Below are 18,201 nucleotides of genomic sequence, written 5' to 3'. Positions count from 1 at the left end.
AAAGATGAAATGTGGAGTGGCAGAGATGGGTTCCAGCACCATCCACTCAAGTGTTTATAGGCTGCTATATGTCCTGCTTGATGCATGATGTTTAGATTTTAGAACATAATTGTGTGTGCATGCATTCATACTTGTATTTAAAATGTAATTTTACACAAGTGATAGAGCGGGTGCTTGGACATGAAATTAGCAGATTTGTTGTAAAGAGCTTTAGGAGAGTAATGGAGGTAAAAGAAGACGGTTATAGGCAAAAGAAGAGGGGGGGAAGCATGCACGACAAGAAAAGGAGCAGAAGCTGGTTCAGCAGGGCAGCGGCAGGATGGCTGAAGCTTGTCTCTTCCACCAGACTGCAACAGGAGCAAGGGTCTCACGATCAAGATTCACCTTCTTTATCTTTTCATTTGCACTCATGAAAGGTGCATATAAAACAACTGTTAGGCCAGTTCATTAGCATTTCATTCTCACTCTGCCAGCTATAAATGGCACCCGGCAAATGGCAGTATTACCTTGCAGTGACATATGACAGAAAACAGGGTCTTTGGTGACGTTGTTCTGCCGAGACTCCATCTGTTATCAGGGCTGCCGTGTCATTTATGTCACCTCACACATGTCCTAGCAGGGCAGTCCCTTCCAGCCCTTCTCCTCGAGACATCTGAATCCTCGGGGGGAAGGCGAACAGGCCGAGTTTTCCTTTAATATCGTAACACACCCGGGCCTTCCTGCGTGCTCCATCGCTCTTGGCAAGGCTCCGGCAGGGTGAAGCACTCCAGGGTCACCAGCACCTGCCTGTCCTCCCAAACCCCCTGCGTGCCCCGTCCCCAGCAGGCCTGGGTGCCCCTGCTCATGGCCCGCTGGCTTTGGGGGCCCATCAAAGCCCTCACGCCTGAGGAAGACCGCGCCCCGGGGGGCCGCAGGGCTTTCAGCTCAGGACTCTCCCGCCCGCGCCGAGACCCCCCCGCGGCGGCCGCCCTGAGGCCGGGGGGCCGGGGCGGGAAGGCGGCGGGCAGGGCTGAGCCAGGAGAGGCCCGGCCCGGCCGGCGCCGGGGGGGCGCAGAGCGGCGCCTGGGCCGCCCCGCCCCGCGGCCACCGCCTCCTCCTCGCTCCGCCCGGGGCGCGCAGAGGCCGGAGGCGGTGCGGGTCTCCGCGGAGAGCGGGTTGGCGCCGCCCCGGCGGGGGAGGCTGGAGGTAAGCGGGCAGCAGGCGGCGGGTGAAGTAACGGCGGGAGCCCGTGGGGCTGGCGGTGCCGGGAGGGCAGGCGGCGCTGGCGGGGCGGGGGCTGCCTGACAGGATAACGGGGGAGCAGGCGGTGCCCGAGGAGGGAGGGGGTGGCGGGCTTGTGGCGCTTGGGCTGTGAGCGCTGCTGAGGGGTACGGGGTCCCGCTCGGTCTGCAGAAGCCGCGGTGGGAAGGGGGGTTTCGGGGCCCGGCTCCTCACGCCGGTCCCGCCCCGGTGGAGACATGTTGCGAGGGAAGAGCTGCGAGGAGCTGGCTCCCGCCTGCCGAGGGGCACCGGCGGGGTGGGGAAGGGGCCGGGAGGGCTTTTGTTGGCTGCGCCGACCTGGAGGAGAAGAAAAACCCTCCGCGCAGCTCTTTCAGAGGAATTTCTGCGCCGCTGGCACGGCGCAGCCGGATCGTATGGAATCCATACAGAAATAAAGGGTTATATTGAGCTGTCCTTACAGGCGGCCTAGTGGTACTTTCTGAGAAGCCATTCTGTCTTCCTGTGGGCAGCTCTTAGTTGAGTCTTCAGTACTTCCCTCGTAACCCTTTGCATGAAAAATGATGAAATTGAGGGAAGATTTTCTTGCTGGCAATGAAGACTGTTGCCAGAGAAAAGGATGGCAAAGCTGGCCACGAGGCTGAAAGAATGTGTTCGTGATTATGATTCTTCTTAAAAAGATGTGTGTAATGGTCAAAATTCAAGTAGTATAAGGGCAAAAAAAATTCATCTTAGGTTAAAGTTGCCAAAAAACCCAAACCAAATGCATGATGGTGAATTCCACGTTTGGAGTTGTTTAAAGCCAGGTCGGATGGTAGGATTTAGGAAGCGCTGGCAGTTAAGTAAGACTAAAGTCAGGTATCGGAGCATGAGGTGAGTGTTTCTGGGGTAGATAATGGTGCTTAGTGTTGAAGTCAGACATCTGACTTTTAGCTAGCCAGATGTGAAAATGCTTGCTTATTTATCTACGTCATGTATCAGCATCTAAAGGTAATTCCTTGTTTTGCAAGTGTAATGTGAAGTTTTATGAGGTAAGTTTTGCAAAAGTCAGATGGAAGGTGTGTTTGAGAGGACAAACGCGGTGATGTTTGTCCTCCAAAGGAGCCAATCTCTCCGTTGGCCAACAGGGACAACTGGTTGTGATACGTGAGACTGTGCTGGTGATTGATGTATGTACAAGCTCAGGTTTATCGAGATAGTCAGGACACTTACGGAGACTTAAAAATGCAATGGAGCTTTCTTCCCATTTCTGTTTAAAAAAAAAAAAAGGAGGAAGCTTTTATGTTGTTAACCTAAGGTTATATGTTGGAAAGTTACGGACTTTGTGAGATGCTTGTGTTCAGAGCAGCAAAGAAGCTGGCAAAATCGAAAAGTGCATCTGATGTTAAGCCAAAAGTGCTTTTTACCTTGAATCAATGCTGCTGAGTGAGGAATACCTGTTCTGGTTATTAGCTGTTACAAACTGGTGACATTCGTATAAAATATTAATTTTGTTAATCTAATTCCTGTCTCGTGTTAGAGTTATATTACGGAGATAAAGCAGAGAGTAGAGATTTCTCAGATTGGTAACTGCTTCCAGGCAGGAAGGAGAAAAAATACCTGCAATGAAAAATGATTATGACATTGTCCTTCTGTTTTAGGCCACCTAAATCCACAGAAACTGGATTTATTTTTGCAGTCTGTCTCACAATTAATTCAGAGAGACTTGGCTTCTCTGTTCACATGTGGCAAAGATGAGATTTCTGCTGCCAACTCTACAGGCTATGCTTGAGGACCTAATGCTGTATTTCAGCTCTAATCAAAATAAGAATGTCTGTTCTGAGTTGGTGCCCTTTTCTCAAGTTCTTAGACAGCGTCTGGGGAGGCCCTGCTCTACCAAGAAAGAGAGACCCCAAGAGTGGTGGTTGGGGATTTCTAAACTATCTGCTCTTACCTCCCATATCTACCTGGGGGCACCGACCTGTCTGAACTCTGAAGCCCTGAGGTTCTGTACTCGTGCAGACATCATCAGAGTTAAAAGTTCGGTTTTCTAGTATGCACTTTTTTGGCAGAAATAGAGCTAAAGAAGGCTTCTTTTAAAAACTTGTCCACTTGAGGGAGTTCCTTTTCTTCTCTTCATGAGATCACCAGCTTGATGGAAGGCATTTTTATTGTGGTTTTTGAAGGCTACTTGCAGTTTTCTGACATCCTTTTGAGAGCAGAACTTAAATGGTATCTGGCCTGAAGGAGAGCACGAGGTCTGAAGAGTCAATATCACAACAACAGCCAATTTTTTATAGGTCTAGCAGTGTCCAGTAAACAGGAAAACAACTATATCAGTCATTCCTGCAACTGAGAATTTTTCTGAAAGGCAGCTGATGAGGATCTTTGATTATATTCATGAGCCCAAGAGGGCTCAAGAAGCAAAAAGGTGCCAGGAAAGTCTGATTGCTTTCTGTCCTTTGAGATATATATCAAGAAAATTAATACTGTTTTTCTAAATTTTTATTCTGAATTATAACACCAGCTTCTATAATATTCTAAACTCTTCCCTGCAGAGCTTTTGGGGGAAAAAATGCTTTCAGGCTCATAGATTTAGACAGATTTTTCTTTTCTGAAATGTTTACGGTAGAGAGCAATACTTCACAGGCCAGGGAAGGAACTGAAAGCCTCTGTAGATCATGTATTTTAGCTTTGTCTCATTCTAAGAAGCAGCATATATGGGCTCAATACACAAAAATTAAACTGCAAACCAGTTATTTCTACTTGTGAATAGGCATTATGGTAAATGAGTGTTTAGTCAATGCACCTGCAGGTGGTAAGGCTATAGCCATCTAGGCATACTTCTGAGCTTTACCTCATTTTCCTCCAAGGTAGTTACAACCATGGGACTTTTCTTTCTGGAGAGCACCGCACACAGAACTAATATAAAAGAATTTGGTTTGTGACAACTGCTTGCAGCAGATCAAGTGATCTAACATCTGTTCTGTAGCAGCTGGGTTGCTACGTGTACAGGTTATGATGGTTTGTCAAGACTTTGGAAGCAGTTGTTTTAAACGAAAGATCTTTCAGGGAATCTTCAGATCTTAATTCATTGCCAATTTCTCTGCAAGAGAGTAAAAAGCAGTTAGAATGTTATCGTACACTGCTTTCAGGTCTAAGATGAGTAGGGGAAAGTTTTATAAGCTTGCTACTCACCTTTAAGAGAAATATGGGAGAAACACAGGCACAGAGTGTTTTATGTGATGTGATGCTGAGGGTCCCTACAGGTTAGTTGCATATGTACACTCAGAAATTGCCTTGGGCTATATATATAATATATTTCAGCTTAATTTTGTGGTTTGGGTTTTTTTTTCAGGTTCCTTTTGCAGAGGCCAGTAAGGACCTGATGACGTGGATCCAAGTATTTCCAGGTATGGTGTAGCAGTTGGACATTTGGAGCTCAGCGGAGGCGTTTTCTGCAACAGTACAGTTTGGTCAGCTTGAGCTGCATTTCTATAGAGAGAAATGTGCCCTTCGGTCACAACCCCAGGCAACGCTACAGGCTTGGGGAATAGTGGCTGGAAAGCTGCCTGGTAGAAAAGGTCCTGGGGGTGCTTGTCGACAGCCGGCTGAACATAAGCCGGCAGTGTGCCTGGGTGGCCAAGAAGGCCAATGGCATCCTGGCCTGTATCAGAAGTAGTGTGGCCAGCAGGAGCAGGGAGGTGATCGTGCCCCTGTACTCGGTACTGGTGAGGCCACACCTCGAATACTATGTTCACTTTTGGACCCCTCACTACAAGAAGAACCTTGAGGTGCTGGAGCATGACCAGAGAAGGGCAATGAAGATGGTGAAGGATCTGGAGAACAAGTCTGATGGGGAGCAGCTGAGGGAACTGGGACTGTTTAGTCTGGAGGAGGCTGAGGGAAGACCTTATTGCACTCTACAACTACCTGAAAGGAGGTTGTAGCGAGGTGGGCATTGGTCTCTTGACCCAAGTAACAGCGATAGGACGAGAGGAAATGGCCTCAAGTTGCACCAGGGGAGATTAGATTGGACATTAGGAAAAATTTCTTTACTGAAAGAGTGGTCAGGCCTTGGAACAGGCTGCCCAGGGAAGTGGTTGAGTCCCCATCCCTGGAAGTATTTAAAAGACGTGTAGATGAGGCGCTTAGGGACATGGTGTAGTGGGCATGGGGGGGTTGGGTTGACGGTTGGACTCGATGATCTTAGAGGTCTTTTCCAACCTTAATGATTCTATGATTCTAAGAAGTAACACCTTTGCCTGCCCCAAGCCACTTGTGCTTTTCTCTTGTACCTTGCATTGAGCCTGCACAAATGATTTTGAAGCCAGGTAGTGAATTGCACTGAGGAACCGGTGTGGGGTAAAATCAACCCCGAGTAAAAAGAAAAACAGTTTAAGTTTTAGCCCAAATCTTTTTTTCAGCCTGATTCTCTGTGAAGCCTCACAAATCCTTGTATTGAGTACGGGGAGGTAGTGGCAATGAAGTGGGAATGCTGGTCCGGAATGGGTGGAGGGTCTAGTCTTTGATGGCAGTGTTGGTTTACTCTGGCTCTAAGTTATAAGGAACCTGTCTCAGCAGGGGAATCTTTTCATGCTGGAAGGAGCAGCAGTTTCATTTTAAGGGTTGTAGTGGATCTCTCCACCCATGGATACAATCTTAAAGGAAACACATCTGTTTCTTTCCTCGCTGTGGTCGCCTGTGCTCCAGTCTTTGGCTTTGTTCAGGTGAAAGCAAACTTACAAGAAATGAAATTACAGAATCTCAAAGGACTAACATCCACAAGTTAAAACAAATAGTCTGTCTTGATCTTCTGTACTGTGGGCTGTAACTAACATGTACTTCTGAAATGCTGAAAATTGAGTCTGTATCTCACAGCACTGTCTGGAAAATCATATTTTTTAAAATTTGGGCTCTGGATGCATCCAAACATTGCTATGACATAACAAGTACACACTAAAATCCAATGTAAAGAGGGGAGTGCAGTTTTGAACTGACTCTACTTTAGCTGTGAATTTAGAGCCTGTTGATAAGAACAAAAGTATAATAAGATTTCCAGGGTCAGGATTGCTTATTGTGCTCTATGTGTTTTCTCTCCTGCTTGTATTTCTAATGTCTGTTCCAGATTTCTTCCCTGTAGGAGAAAACCCATGCGTTCATCTAAAGGGAAAGGGGAAGCCAAGTCTTTATCTGATACAAGAACTTACTTAAAAATAGATTGCTCTTTAGAAAGCCAAAATCGTGAAATTATTTCTTACTAGTAAAATTAATTATCCTCATTCTAGTTAATATTAATAGAGTAATTGAACACTTCAATGGAATATGTCACAGGTTTAGAATTTATACCACGATTTTCATTGCAGTGCAACACACTGCAGGTTGTGTTGTAAAAGCTCCAGCTAACAGCATCTCTCGACCTGGAGTACACCTGATAAAGAGGTATATAGGAAACTCTGCCAAGAGCTGGGGGCATGCTTGCCCAGCAGGGTATAAAGCCCCAGCATATACAATGCAGGTTCTTGTTCCGTTATGTCGGGGAGATCAGTTCCAGGAGCTATTACCCAGCCCAGACTGATGTCTGGTGCAAAGCTACCATAAAGGGCTGAGGTGTGCGAAGTGTTACCAGTTGCATCCTTGCCATCAAAGGAATAGGACAGCTATTCTCCTTGATCCTGCTACACACTCATGATGTGACTCAGTGGTGGTCCTGCCTCGCACACTGACTTTCTACCTGTAGGCTGTTTTCCACAGATTGCTGAAATATATTGCAAGTCCTTGTTCCATGTCCTTGACCACCCTCCTCTTTCAAAAAAAGGATTTCATTTTATTGTGGGTCTCTATTGTATGCATGTTTGCACCTTTAGTATATCTGTATTGAAGGTTTAATATTTAATTCCACTGGCATTCCATGACAGGTTCTTCTTAAGTAGAGAGAAATGAAATGTTGTCATTTTCCCAGTTTTGAAAATCCGCTGAAGGCTGTTTGGTCTGTTGGGGGTAATTTTTGTGGTGTATTCATGTTTACTGAGGAGTACACCTCAGCACATTTGTCCATAATTACACAGCAATGTCAAGAATCCGGTGCATGTTCCCCACTCCTTTTTCCAATATGCTTTAGTTTTAATTAATTCAAGAGTAGCGTTCATTTGAAAAAATAGGAAATATGCTCAAAGAGGACCAACTGCAGTAATTCCGTTACCTTCAAGATTGATTCAGCTTTTACCAAAATTGGTTTTGATAACAACTAGTTTCTTTGTTTTAAAAGTCAGTTCCAAAAATCAAGAAATTCTGCAAATATTTTGCTTTGTGAGGTTGTTGCACAGATGGCCACAGACACGAGTATGGCATACGCCTTCCAACTGAACAAGTGCCAAGGCTTTGAATCAAAATAGGTAAGGCAAAAAAAAAAATCGGAGCTTTTTGGGCAACTGCTTCCTTATTGTTCATCTGGCTTTCTTCATACATATATGAAAGATAGCCTCCTTCTGGAGGATTTGAAAGATGTTATGTCTGACTTTGTGTTTAATGTTTTCAAAGAAAAGATGAGAGGAATTTTTCTGTTTAGAGATGATGCTGAAGTAAAAGCATGAAGGCAGAATTCCCGAAATGGTAATTTCTATGTGATTTTTCTTGTAAAGTTATTTGTGGTGAATTGAGGCAAGGAGAAGGTGACCCTTAATATCTCTATTTTAAAAATAAACCCTGAGCTCAACCAGCATGAATCAGGGCTGTGCTGTGAGAGCCGGAGGTGATGACTTTGTGCAGGGGGATCCAAATGGCTCTGGCTATCACTCTGGCCTGTGCTCAGGGCTGGCGTATTCCCCCTCTGCAGCTGGTGTAGGTGTAATTGTCTCAGCTCAGGCAGGGCAGACCAAAGGGCTGCAGTGAAAGTAAATTAATATATGTGGTAGAGAGGTTGGCCCAGTGTGGAATAAATGCGGTGTTTGAGTTATCTGTCACAGTCCCCTCACGCCTGCAGCATAACAGAGGGACTCCTCATTAGCAGAGCAGAAGGCGGAATCTGCAGCTTAAGGAGTGATCGTATTAATAAGGAGAAGACCGAGAAGACCACCTAGGCTAAGGAATCTGAAACAAACACTCTGTCTGCATTTGGCAGGATCGCTCATTAAAATGGTCCCGTTGTACATCAAATTCAGAAACTATCCCCTATCGCCAAAATTGCTGGATAAATAACACTTGCAGCCTTCAGTATCAAGACAAATAATATACTGTCCCATAATGATTTGATTATGTAATAGGTAAAGCTCAGTTGGAGACAGGTTCTCTTGATGTTAGATACTATTCCAGCAAAAAACACAGAAGGACAGTACCTGTTGAAAGAACTTGAGTTTTAATTCTGCTTTATAAGCTATCCATATTACAGGGCTTTTAAGTTATCTGTGCTAATCAAGAATAATTCATATTCAATTTCTTTTTAAATACGCATCATCATATGATAGATTGCATTACTCATTAAGCAGTAATGATTGTGAAAAGTGAGTCACAATTTTTTTAATCTTGGAGAAAGGGAAATCTTTCTATCAGTTGCTGTTTCTTTTTCAGTGTTTTTAATGTATTTTGCTTTTGTGGTAATGTTGGGAATGTAGATGTCATTCTCAGATAAGGTTTCAAGTTTTGCGTTTTGAAATGAAAAATAATAAAACACTAGTTTTAGAGGTATAAGAGTATCATTTTAAAAAATCTTAATTTTAGACTAATTAAATTTCTTTTTTTTTTCTCTAAGCTTTGGAACAGCCTGGGGAGTTTGTGGGAACAAATACGTGGGAAACTGATGGAACTGGAAATTCAAAGCCAGCTCATACAGAGTAATTAAAGCCTGTGTGTTTCCTGCATGAGGGAGGAGAACGAGGATTGTGTGAAAAGTCATGCTCCGCATCTTGTAGGTGTGCTAGGCTGTAATATAGGATGTCTCCCTCAACTTCATGCAAACAAATTCATCCTGACTGATAGATAAGCGCTTTTCTAATCTGCGTTGGCATTCAAAATGATCCAATTCCACTTTGATGTTTTATCTTTGCTAGATCTGTGGCAGAGGAGTCACGCACATCTGTCCGTTTGTCTTCCTATTTTATCACAAGGGATTCTCTCATTTTAACCTAAGATTAGCAGTTCAGGAGTTCAGTGCTTCACTTAGCTGAATGCTCACGGTTGCTGGTGTGATGAATTAGAAAACACGTCTTTGGGAAAATGGCCCATTTATGGGAGAGAGAAGGATAACCGAGTGCTTGATTCGCTGTAGGGGTTGACTGTACAAATAAGGAGCAATGATGAAGCTTTGGACTGCAAGTAAGTAGGAATTCTAGATGAAGCTGGGGGTGAAGAGCTTCTGAGGGCTGCTACAAAGTGCAGAATTAAGCACGTGGCCAGAGGTGGCAGGGCAGAAGAGCAATAGCTGTCCTGGAAGGGAACAGAAAGGCTTGCCAAAGGGTGATTCTTAGAGGACAGATTAGGAGAGGGCCATCAGACCAGAATCATACGACTATTTAGGAATATTTATGCTTTGAAGGGGCTGAAGAATCAGGTAATGCATTGGACAAGCATTACACTGTCCCATGAGCTTATGTGAAAGAGACTTTATTGAGAGCTGTGCGGTATTTTAATGTGACTTGAGTATGGCTTGGAAACTTGAACCTACTACCTGCTTTTTATTTTTCCCATTTTTTAAGTTAGAATTAAACTTTTTGAGGCCTGATATGTGATTGTTGAGTAATAGGGAGAGTGATAATAAGTTGAAAAATTTCAGTCGGCAGTAGAAAAGATGTCTGGGGTATGTATCGTATTGAAAGGTCTGGGCAAATATTTTCTATTTCTCCTGAACCTCAGGACCTGGGTTGTAAGGCCAGAACTTGCCTTTGGAAGAGTTTTGAGGATCTCACAAAGTTATTGTTGCTCATGCTTAAAGTTTTGAACCTTATTCAGTGTGTATTCTTACAGTGTGTGATTCCTTTTTGTCCCTTTCTTCTTCCAAAATATGTGAAAAAATGCTTTTATTGGTGTACAAACTGCTTGTTAGTACAGTCTTTGGCGATAAATAGCATTTCTGCTTAGAGGGCTTTTTGGCAGTTTTTACTGTCTCTTAACTCGGTTTGAAGGAGAAGGTCTCACTAAGACTGCCTGACTCTTGCTTTGTTTGGTACTGATGAGTTCAGAGAAAGGAGAGATGAGCAGTTCAGGTGGAAGTAAGCTCCCTCTTGATTTCTTTGTCCAACCTCTGTTCTTAGCTTACTGTGGCCTAAGGCCAATAACTTGATTTTCTTCCTCAGCTCTATCAAGTGATGTCAGCCAGTGACTACAGCAAGACTGGAGGAAATAGCAGGCATTAGAAAAAAGAATGAAGGAAAAAAATCCAAAGAAATTGCTGAGTAGCTCGTTTGGATTTTATAGATGCCTCCTTCTTGCATTTTACATTTGTCTCTCTCAAGAAACACACGTAGATCTGGGAATACGTGTCTTTATGTATTTAGTGGAGATGTTCTAGCTGGTACTTTGGGTGCCTTAGTTGCCTTACTTGGACACTAGTCGTGTCTGATGTTCTTTCTAAGATGTAGTATGGTCTGTAGTGTTTTACACAGTGATGGTAGAACCTGGTGTACTTGTGCCTTACCAAAACAATCAGCGTGCGGTCTCCAGTTTTTTTGTTGAAAATTTTTTTGTTTGTAGAGTTAGCGTTCAGTAGCAGAATACTGATTGTTCCCAAGTGTCGGGAAAATGATATTTATGTTACCTCACCCTGCCCTGGAAGTAATAAAGGAATGTTACTTCATTTAATAATACAGCCATGGAGTAAGTGCCAGACAGAGCCTGCAAAGGTCTTCAGCTTTTGTCTCTGCTGCTTTTTACACTTTTTGCCCCAGTGGTATTTCAAAACGTGCATGAATGTTTTGGGGTTTTTCTTAAATTTCAGGAGGGTAGGTTTTGGCTTGTTCAGGGATCTGCTTGGCAGGATCTTATGGGAGACTCTCCTGGCAGGCAAAGGGGCCCAGACAGCTGGTTGATCTTCCAGGACAGCCTACTCCAAGCACAAGTGTAGTCCATTGCAACATGCAAGAAGGCAAACAAAAATGGTAGGAGGCCAGCAACATGGAACTGTTGATCGAGCTCAAACACAGAATGGAAGTATCAGGAAGGTGGAAGTGGGGATGGATGGCTGGGAGGAATATAGAAGTGTTGCCTGAGCGTACAAGAATAGAGGTAGGAAAGCCAAAGCTCAGCTGCAGTGAGGGATGTGAAGGGCAACCAGAAGGGCTTCTGTAAGTACATTGGCAGCAACAGGAAGGCTAAGAAAAATTTGAGCCCACTGCTCTTAGTACCTCCTGACCAAAGACATGGTGAAGCCGGAGGTACTCAGTGCCTTTTCTGGCCTTGTTTTTAACTGGTTAAACCAGTACTTGTTTTTTACTGAGCAAAACCAAGGAGTTGTACTCATCCTCCTCAATGAGGGATGATCGAGAAGAGCTGTCTGATTTGCATTCTGACGTGGATGAGTGACATCAGCCTGAAACCTGTGCTGTCGGTCATACCTGGCAGTCTGCTTGGGAGCCAAACACTCAGCAGTCAGAGCAGCCTAGCAGCGAAGGAGCTGGCAAGCAGAGCACAAGGTATGGAAGTTAGTAAGTAATTTATACTGGCTAAAGATGATCTAGGTAAGCAAGTTTGTCTGCTTGCTGAACTTTTATTTGCAGCTTCTAACGTTTGTTTGGCATTTTATGCTTTTTCTGGGACAGAGGTCTCCCAAAAGAGGATGTATATGAAAATTGTTGCCTTTGGACAGAGCAGCACATGACCAGCCTGCAGCAAAGTATGAGCTAGGGTTAATGTTGGTGAAAAGCTGGAAAGTCTAGGAACCAAGGCAGAGCAACCCCGCTGTCTTAGTGGGCTGAAAAGAGATATTTTCTTAGTCAGGGGGTTGTGGAGGCTAATTTTGCCTTTCTGCTTTTAAAGTTAGAAGTGAAGAATCAAGCTTCTGTTGGACTAGTAGTGGAAGTAAACAAATAGTGAAAAGTTTCTTGAAAAGTTAAAGAACTGCAAAATCAGCCCAGCAATGATCAAAGATATTGAAGCCACATGGGTGATCCTGGGCCACTCTGAGCGAAGGCATGTTTTTGGAGAGTCTGATGAGTTGATTGGGCAGAAGGTGGCTCATGCTCTAACTGAGGGCCTTGGAGTCATTGCCTGCATTGGAGAGAAGCTGGATGAGAGAGAACCTGGCATAACAGAGAAGGTGGTTTTTGAACACCTTTTGAATTTATTCTTGGGTGGACAGCAGACGTGAAATAATTTGATAGGAAATGTCAGCTGGTAGATCTAAGTGAGGAGAACATCTGAAAGCCAGGAAGTTGAGGATAACTGGTCATTGGTGGAGAAACAAGGCTGCACAAACAATTTCAAATTTTCAGCCAGCTTCTAAAGAAGAGGATGTGGAGAACAAAGTCTGGATGAGGAGAGTGAGCCTGGAGAACATAGTGTTGATGATTACAAAGGGAAAGAGGTTGTGGTTTTGTTTCTTTCACTACTAGTCAGAGTTGAAAAACAGTCTTATTTCATGCAAAAACAAAGGGGAGATTCTGCCAGAAGTTGCGGGTTAAGGGAAAAGATAAGGGCATTCAGAATCACAAGAGAAGGAGATGAGAAAGCTGGGGAACAGAGGAGAAATAAATAAAGCAGAATTAGCTGCAGGTAAAAAGAGATTCGTACTCAAGATTCATACCAGAATCCGTCCATGTGATTGGAGATTCTGCATCAGTTATGGCCAGAGCAAGCAGGCTTATAGTAATCTCCAAAAGAAGTTCAAAGCAATGGAGGTGTAGAGGGTGGTGGGTTTTGTAGTAAAGTTACTTTGACAAAAAGTGAGGAGAAGGCATGCCAAGAGAGTGAAGGTCAATAGGTGGTTCATGGCCTGGAACCGTAAGGAAAGATTTTTTTTTTTTTTTTTTGCCATGGAAGGACATTGTTAGAGAGGCATTTTTCTTAGTTGATAAATTTCACCTGAGTCCCTTGGACACTTCCATCCGTGGTTAAATTTGCTTTATGATAAGAAAAGCCTTAAAATGGTGAAGAACCAACAGAGGGATAGGGAAAGAGAAGGGATCTCAGGCAAAGGAAATGTTGTTACGGATAAGGCAATATCAGAAAGCAGGTATGACACCAGGGTATCTAACAGGGATGAGGAAGTGGAAATGAACATATCAAAGCTGAAGTGAAATTTGAAAAGGTTAATGTATTCCCTTCAGGCAGGAGACAGGAACTAGCTAACCTCCGTGTCAGCATGCTGAAAATAATAGTACATGTAATTAAGAATTTTGGAGTAAAGATTTTTTTATCTATACATTTTACCAAATCTTTAGTGACAATACTTGATATATATTAGAAAAAATGTCTGAAAAATGTTAGAAAAAATACATGAAGAAAAAATGATCCCAGCAACTATAATCCCAATATTGTGATCTTTAGTGTGAAGTTTTTACAGAAAACAAAAAAGAGGACAAAAAAATCCTAGAGACTGAGATTAAGAGATTAAATATAATATGGGTGTTCAAAAGATAGACTATGTCACATTAATCTGAGCTTTCTTTGTTAAAATTACTTATTTCTGTGTGAGAGAGGTGCAGTAAACTTCATGTCTGAACTCGTAACTTCTCTTGTGTAGCTGTAACAGATAGTTTTAGTTAAAAGTGGAAGACATCAGGATTATGGGAAGTATCAAATAGGTAAGAAATTGCCTAGAAGAGCTATCAGGAGAGAATTTACCCATGGAATTCTTGAATAATTGATTTCTTAGCAAAATTAGTTAAAGGTTCAAATGCATAATATGCAGTGGTAACCCAAATTCAGGAAGTGTGGACCAGAGTAGGACTAGAATACAATGGCTCTTCCAATTTGAAGTAACAGGGAACCTTTATAAATATGCAGAGGACTCTGTTTCTTGACCCCAACCGTTTCTCAGAAAGATAGGACAAGCTTCTCCATTTTGCTCTCCAGCATATCAAGATTTAAGAGGCTTTTTTTGTTTTAATTGTTTCAGCCATAGCCCCATGTCAAAAATAAAGCAACTTGAGTCGAGAAGCAATGTAAGTGCATCCTTGTGGTGTGCTTCCACATTAACTAATAATTTCCCCTGTGGCAGGACTGTGCTGCTGGTGGTTAATTAAGTCCTGGGAAAACTGGCTATACCAGGAAGTCTTCTGCAGGAATATCTGTGCAGGTTCTGGCACTGATGTCATTAGCATGATGCTGCACTTAAGCTAATAAGATTTGGCAGGCCTAAATGGCTTGGCCCAGAGCCAATTTGGGGATGTTTGTACCTGTGGCATTGTCCACCCACAAACCTGTATAATCTGCCTGCAGACAATGGACCATCTCTGGTATAATCAAGAACTGGAAGGCCTTCGTAGCCTAGCGTAGAGTAAGAGGAATGTGGTGACCTTGAATAGCACAGTGTGCAGAGTTGTGTATTTGGGGACTAACAGCAGAAATTTGTATTAAAAAATGTGGGTGTTAATGCTAGGCCCACCTCTCAAATCCTGTTCAGAAACAGAATCTTGTGAGAAACAGAGGAATGTGCAAAGAAAGGTTTTCCATTTCTCTGGCTATAGGTAGTTGTATTAGCAATATATTATATAGGATTAGAAGCAGTGGACTTGTTTAGCCTAGCCAATGAACTATGAGAGAAAAGTATTGTTCTATAAACAGTAAGAAGAACTTGTTTGTGGTGAAACCCAGTGTAAATGCAAAAACAAATGGCATTAAAATTCTTTATTGTGGTTATTTTGTATCCACCAGAGGTATGAGCAATTGATGCAAAAACATTGAGACACCTCTAATACAGTTTGGTACCCTTATTGAAGGGATTATTGTTGCCTGTCATAGCAAAAAGCTGAAAGTGGCCCAGTGAAGTCTTGGCTATTCCTAAAATTAACAGGTTCCTGAGAGGAGGAGGAAACATCTCAGCGATTTGTATGTTGGAATTTGGAAAGAAGTTGGAAGTTCTGTGCTATTGGGTTCAGAATTCCTACAGCAAAGACCAAAATTACCATCACATCAATGTTACCAGGATCTGCTGCACTGAGGTTAAGGCAGGGGGAGGAGGCTTGGGGGAAGGAATATTGGTTAGTCAAAAAGCAAATTAAAAACTCCAGTGCAAGCTTTTTTAAAAAAAAAATTATATATCTTTTTCTTGTTTTAAAAGCAAATTGAAAACCCCAGTGTAATCTTTTATGATGGATCTTTATATTATCTTAACAGTATAAGCAGTGAACAGTGGCTAATGCAGTAATGGCTAGCATAACGCTGTAGCTGTAAACTGCAGGGCAGATACCTACACCTAGTCATCTTCAGAGTGAGACGGTAATTACCCAGTTCTTTATGAAGACTTCTGCGTCTTTTCTCTCGCTCTGCTTCTCCTCCACCCTTATCTCCTATATTCACATGTGTAAATTTACATGAGTATTCATGTACCTATATATTAATGTTTAGCTTGGGAATGGGTTCTGTAAGTGAAGCAGCAGAATAACTCTTTGAAGATGTAAGCAACAGTTATGTTTTCTGGGTAAACCTGCTTAGCCATTTTACCTGTGAGACAAGGAGTAACCTTTCTAGCCGTGCTTCTTCTCAAAGAGTTCTGCTTTGAAAGTGAAACTGAATATAAATATGTCCCTAAAGGGTTTAAGTATAGTAGTGTTCCAGATCTATGGCTCAGGGTTCAGGGAGCCCTGCAGTGCTGGTCTTTGCTGCAGTGTGCAGATACTGCAGGTGCATTCCTGCTGGCCAGCACAGCAATTTCTGCTTTCCTTGGAGCATCTCAGGGCAGCCTGGCAGCAGAGACCTTTGTAACTCTAAGGATTCAGATAAAATCAACAAGTTTTAAAATTAAAAAAAAAAAAAAATCAGGAAAGGCAAGATTTAACAAAGTAAATACAGCGGACAGGGCTGGAGGGCTGCACAAAGTCCAGTTGCTTCAAGATCTTCTAGCTGTGTCAACTTAAAGGAGCTTTGTTAGATTATATATTGAGTGCCTGATTCTGTCACAGTATAGGCTTGGTAAGTGCTGAAGCCTTGTCCTCCCTATCCCCATGGCGTAGCTGTGATACTTCTCTATTCTTGATTTCATCCTTACATGTATATTCTACAACAAACTTAATGTTGTTCAGCGTTTACTATTTTGCTTACTGTTTGTGAAATCCTAATGCTGATCTGTTTAGTGTCAGGTATGGGAGAGTGTTTTGCAGTGTTGGTTTTTTCCTTTTTTCTCGCTGAACCCTTCTTTGCGTGAGAGGCTGTCTCTCTGTTACACTGGTATTCAGAGCTGGAGGGCTTCATCCTCTATGTTATTACAAAGCTACAACTAATAACGCAGGATGCTCTGTGAGGCATAAAGAACTTTTGAGAAAGAAATGGGCCCGCTTATGCTTTTCTGTGGGTGCTCAAAGGGCATTTTAGATGCACCATTGTCTTCAGCTTTCCAGCTGCTTCAGCTTGGGAACTTGGCCTGTGTAAATTGCAAAAGAGAAATATGTTGCTTCATACTGTACCCTTTTCTATATGTTTGCGATGTATAAAGATAGCTGCAGAGATAAAGAAATCTTCTAGGAAGGTGATCCTGACTGTATATAGTTTTCACATGAGAGTAGATTAGATAATGGCTGTTTACGTCCTTAGCACTTTGAATCTAAGAATATTCCCCCTTAGCAAATTGGAAGACTTATTTTATATACTCGCCACAGAGAGCCCTCAGCAGAGTTCAGCTGCTGTCCTCTACCAAGTGCGTGTTGCATCTTTTTGTGTTGCTGCCAGATATATAGAGTTCTGGAGGGAGAATCCTTGGTTGTGTAATTGCAAAGCTAGCTACTATGACAGCGTCCCTGCTGTCTCTGCACTGTGGGGTAACCCTGTGGTACTGAAGAAATGTTTTCTGAAGAGCTGAGGCAGGGAGGAAGTGTAATTTCTCTCTGTAGTTCTCCTAAGTATTCCTGATGTCCTAATGCTTTTCCTGACTGGAGCTGAGATTTTTAACAGCTAAGAAAGTTTACCAACACTTTTGAGGTTGGTGTCTTTCATGTCTTGTAAAGGTCTTTGTAATTCAGACACCTTGCTTAGGTTATCTGACTTTTCTAAGCTGGTATCCAGTACTTACCTGAAGTGCACAAGCTGTTTTGGAACACTGTCACCACGCTTCATAGTGACAGTGTGTTGAATTCATTGTAGCCCATACGCGTACACTTTGCTTTTACGTAGACACTTTCTGCTCTATAACGGTAGAGTTTTGTGCAGAAACCTGTGTTCACACAGTCTACAGGAGACTCAGGGACATGCTGAAAACCTGGTTCTCCGAGGCTCTGAGGTTCAGCACAGTAGCCAGCCTGTCCCATGGGCTTATGTCTGTGTCACCCAACTGGAGCTATACTGGTTAACAGCATGTTTATTGAGGAGTCTGAAAAGCTTTCTCTAGCATGTATGTATGTGTGCTTCAGCTACCTTCTCTCTTTTTAACGCGCAGCGAGCCCTGTCACCACTCTCCCATGGTCCTGGTTTCAGGTGCCTTTGCTGAATCACCAAAGGCAAGATGGAAAGGGAACCAGCGCTAAAGGATCCTACAGCCCAGCCAGAGGAAGAAGGGACAGATAGTGGGTAGCAGATGTTCCCACCTTAAAACAGCCTTGATGAGGGAGATTAGGTTATACTCTAGGTCCCAGAGAGTTGTAGAGACTCGAGATTTGGCAGGCAACTTAAAAACTGTTGCATCTTGATTGACAGGCTCTTAAAACAGAATTTGAAGAGTCTGTAAACCCTGTTCATCATCATTTTATGTGCCAATGATTTTTGTCCAGACATTGCACTTGAAGAGAGCTAGCAGAAGGAATGGAGAACAGCCCATTCCTGAAGTGGGAGCAAAACCGCAGTTTCCAGAGCCCAGAAGCTGCACCAGAAAGAAAATACTGTGATTATTTTCAAACTGAAAGGTGGTAAAAGACCTGGATGTTCTTT

General features: G+C 43.1%; 2 protein-coding genes across 2 annotated transcripts in view; one reads left to right on the top strand and one right to left on the bottom strand.

Annotated features, from left to right (window-relative positions):
- Positions 1 to 1,459, bottom strand: part of LOC142093685 (uncharacterized) — a 36,874-nt gene extending 35,415 nt beyond the window's left edge. The window contains exon 1 of the mRNA XM_075175079.1: positions 1,372 to 1,459. Within this exon, the coding sequence (XP_075031180.1) occupies positions 1,372 to 1,459 (88 nt within the window). The remainder of the gene's footprint in view (positions 1 to 1,371) is intronic.
- The window catches only part of CERS4 (ceramide synthase 4), a 46,478-nt gene continuing 29,376 nt past the window's right edge, over positions 1,100 to 18,201 (top strand). The window contains exons 1-2 of the mRNA XM_075175195.1: positions 1,100 to 1,185; positions 4,556 to 4,610. The gene's annotated coding sequence lies outside the window, so the exon portion shown is untranslated. The remainder of the gene's footprint in view (positions 1,186 to 4,555; positions 4,611 to 18,201) is intronic.

The sequence above is a fragment of the Calonectris borealis genome, chromosome 28 (genome assembly GCF_964195595.1).
Source record: "Calonectris borealis chromosome 28, bCalBor7.hap1.2, whole genome shotgun sequence".
NCBI lineage: Eukaryota > Metazoa > Chordata > Aves > Procellariiformes > Procellariidae > Calonectris > Calonectris borealis.
The sequence above is the reverse complement of the archived record's forward strand: the minus strand, read 5'-3'. Positions and strand labels throughout refer to the sequence as shown.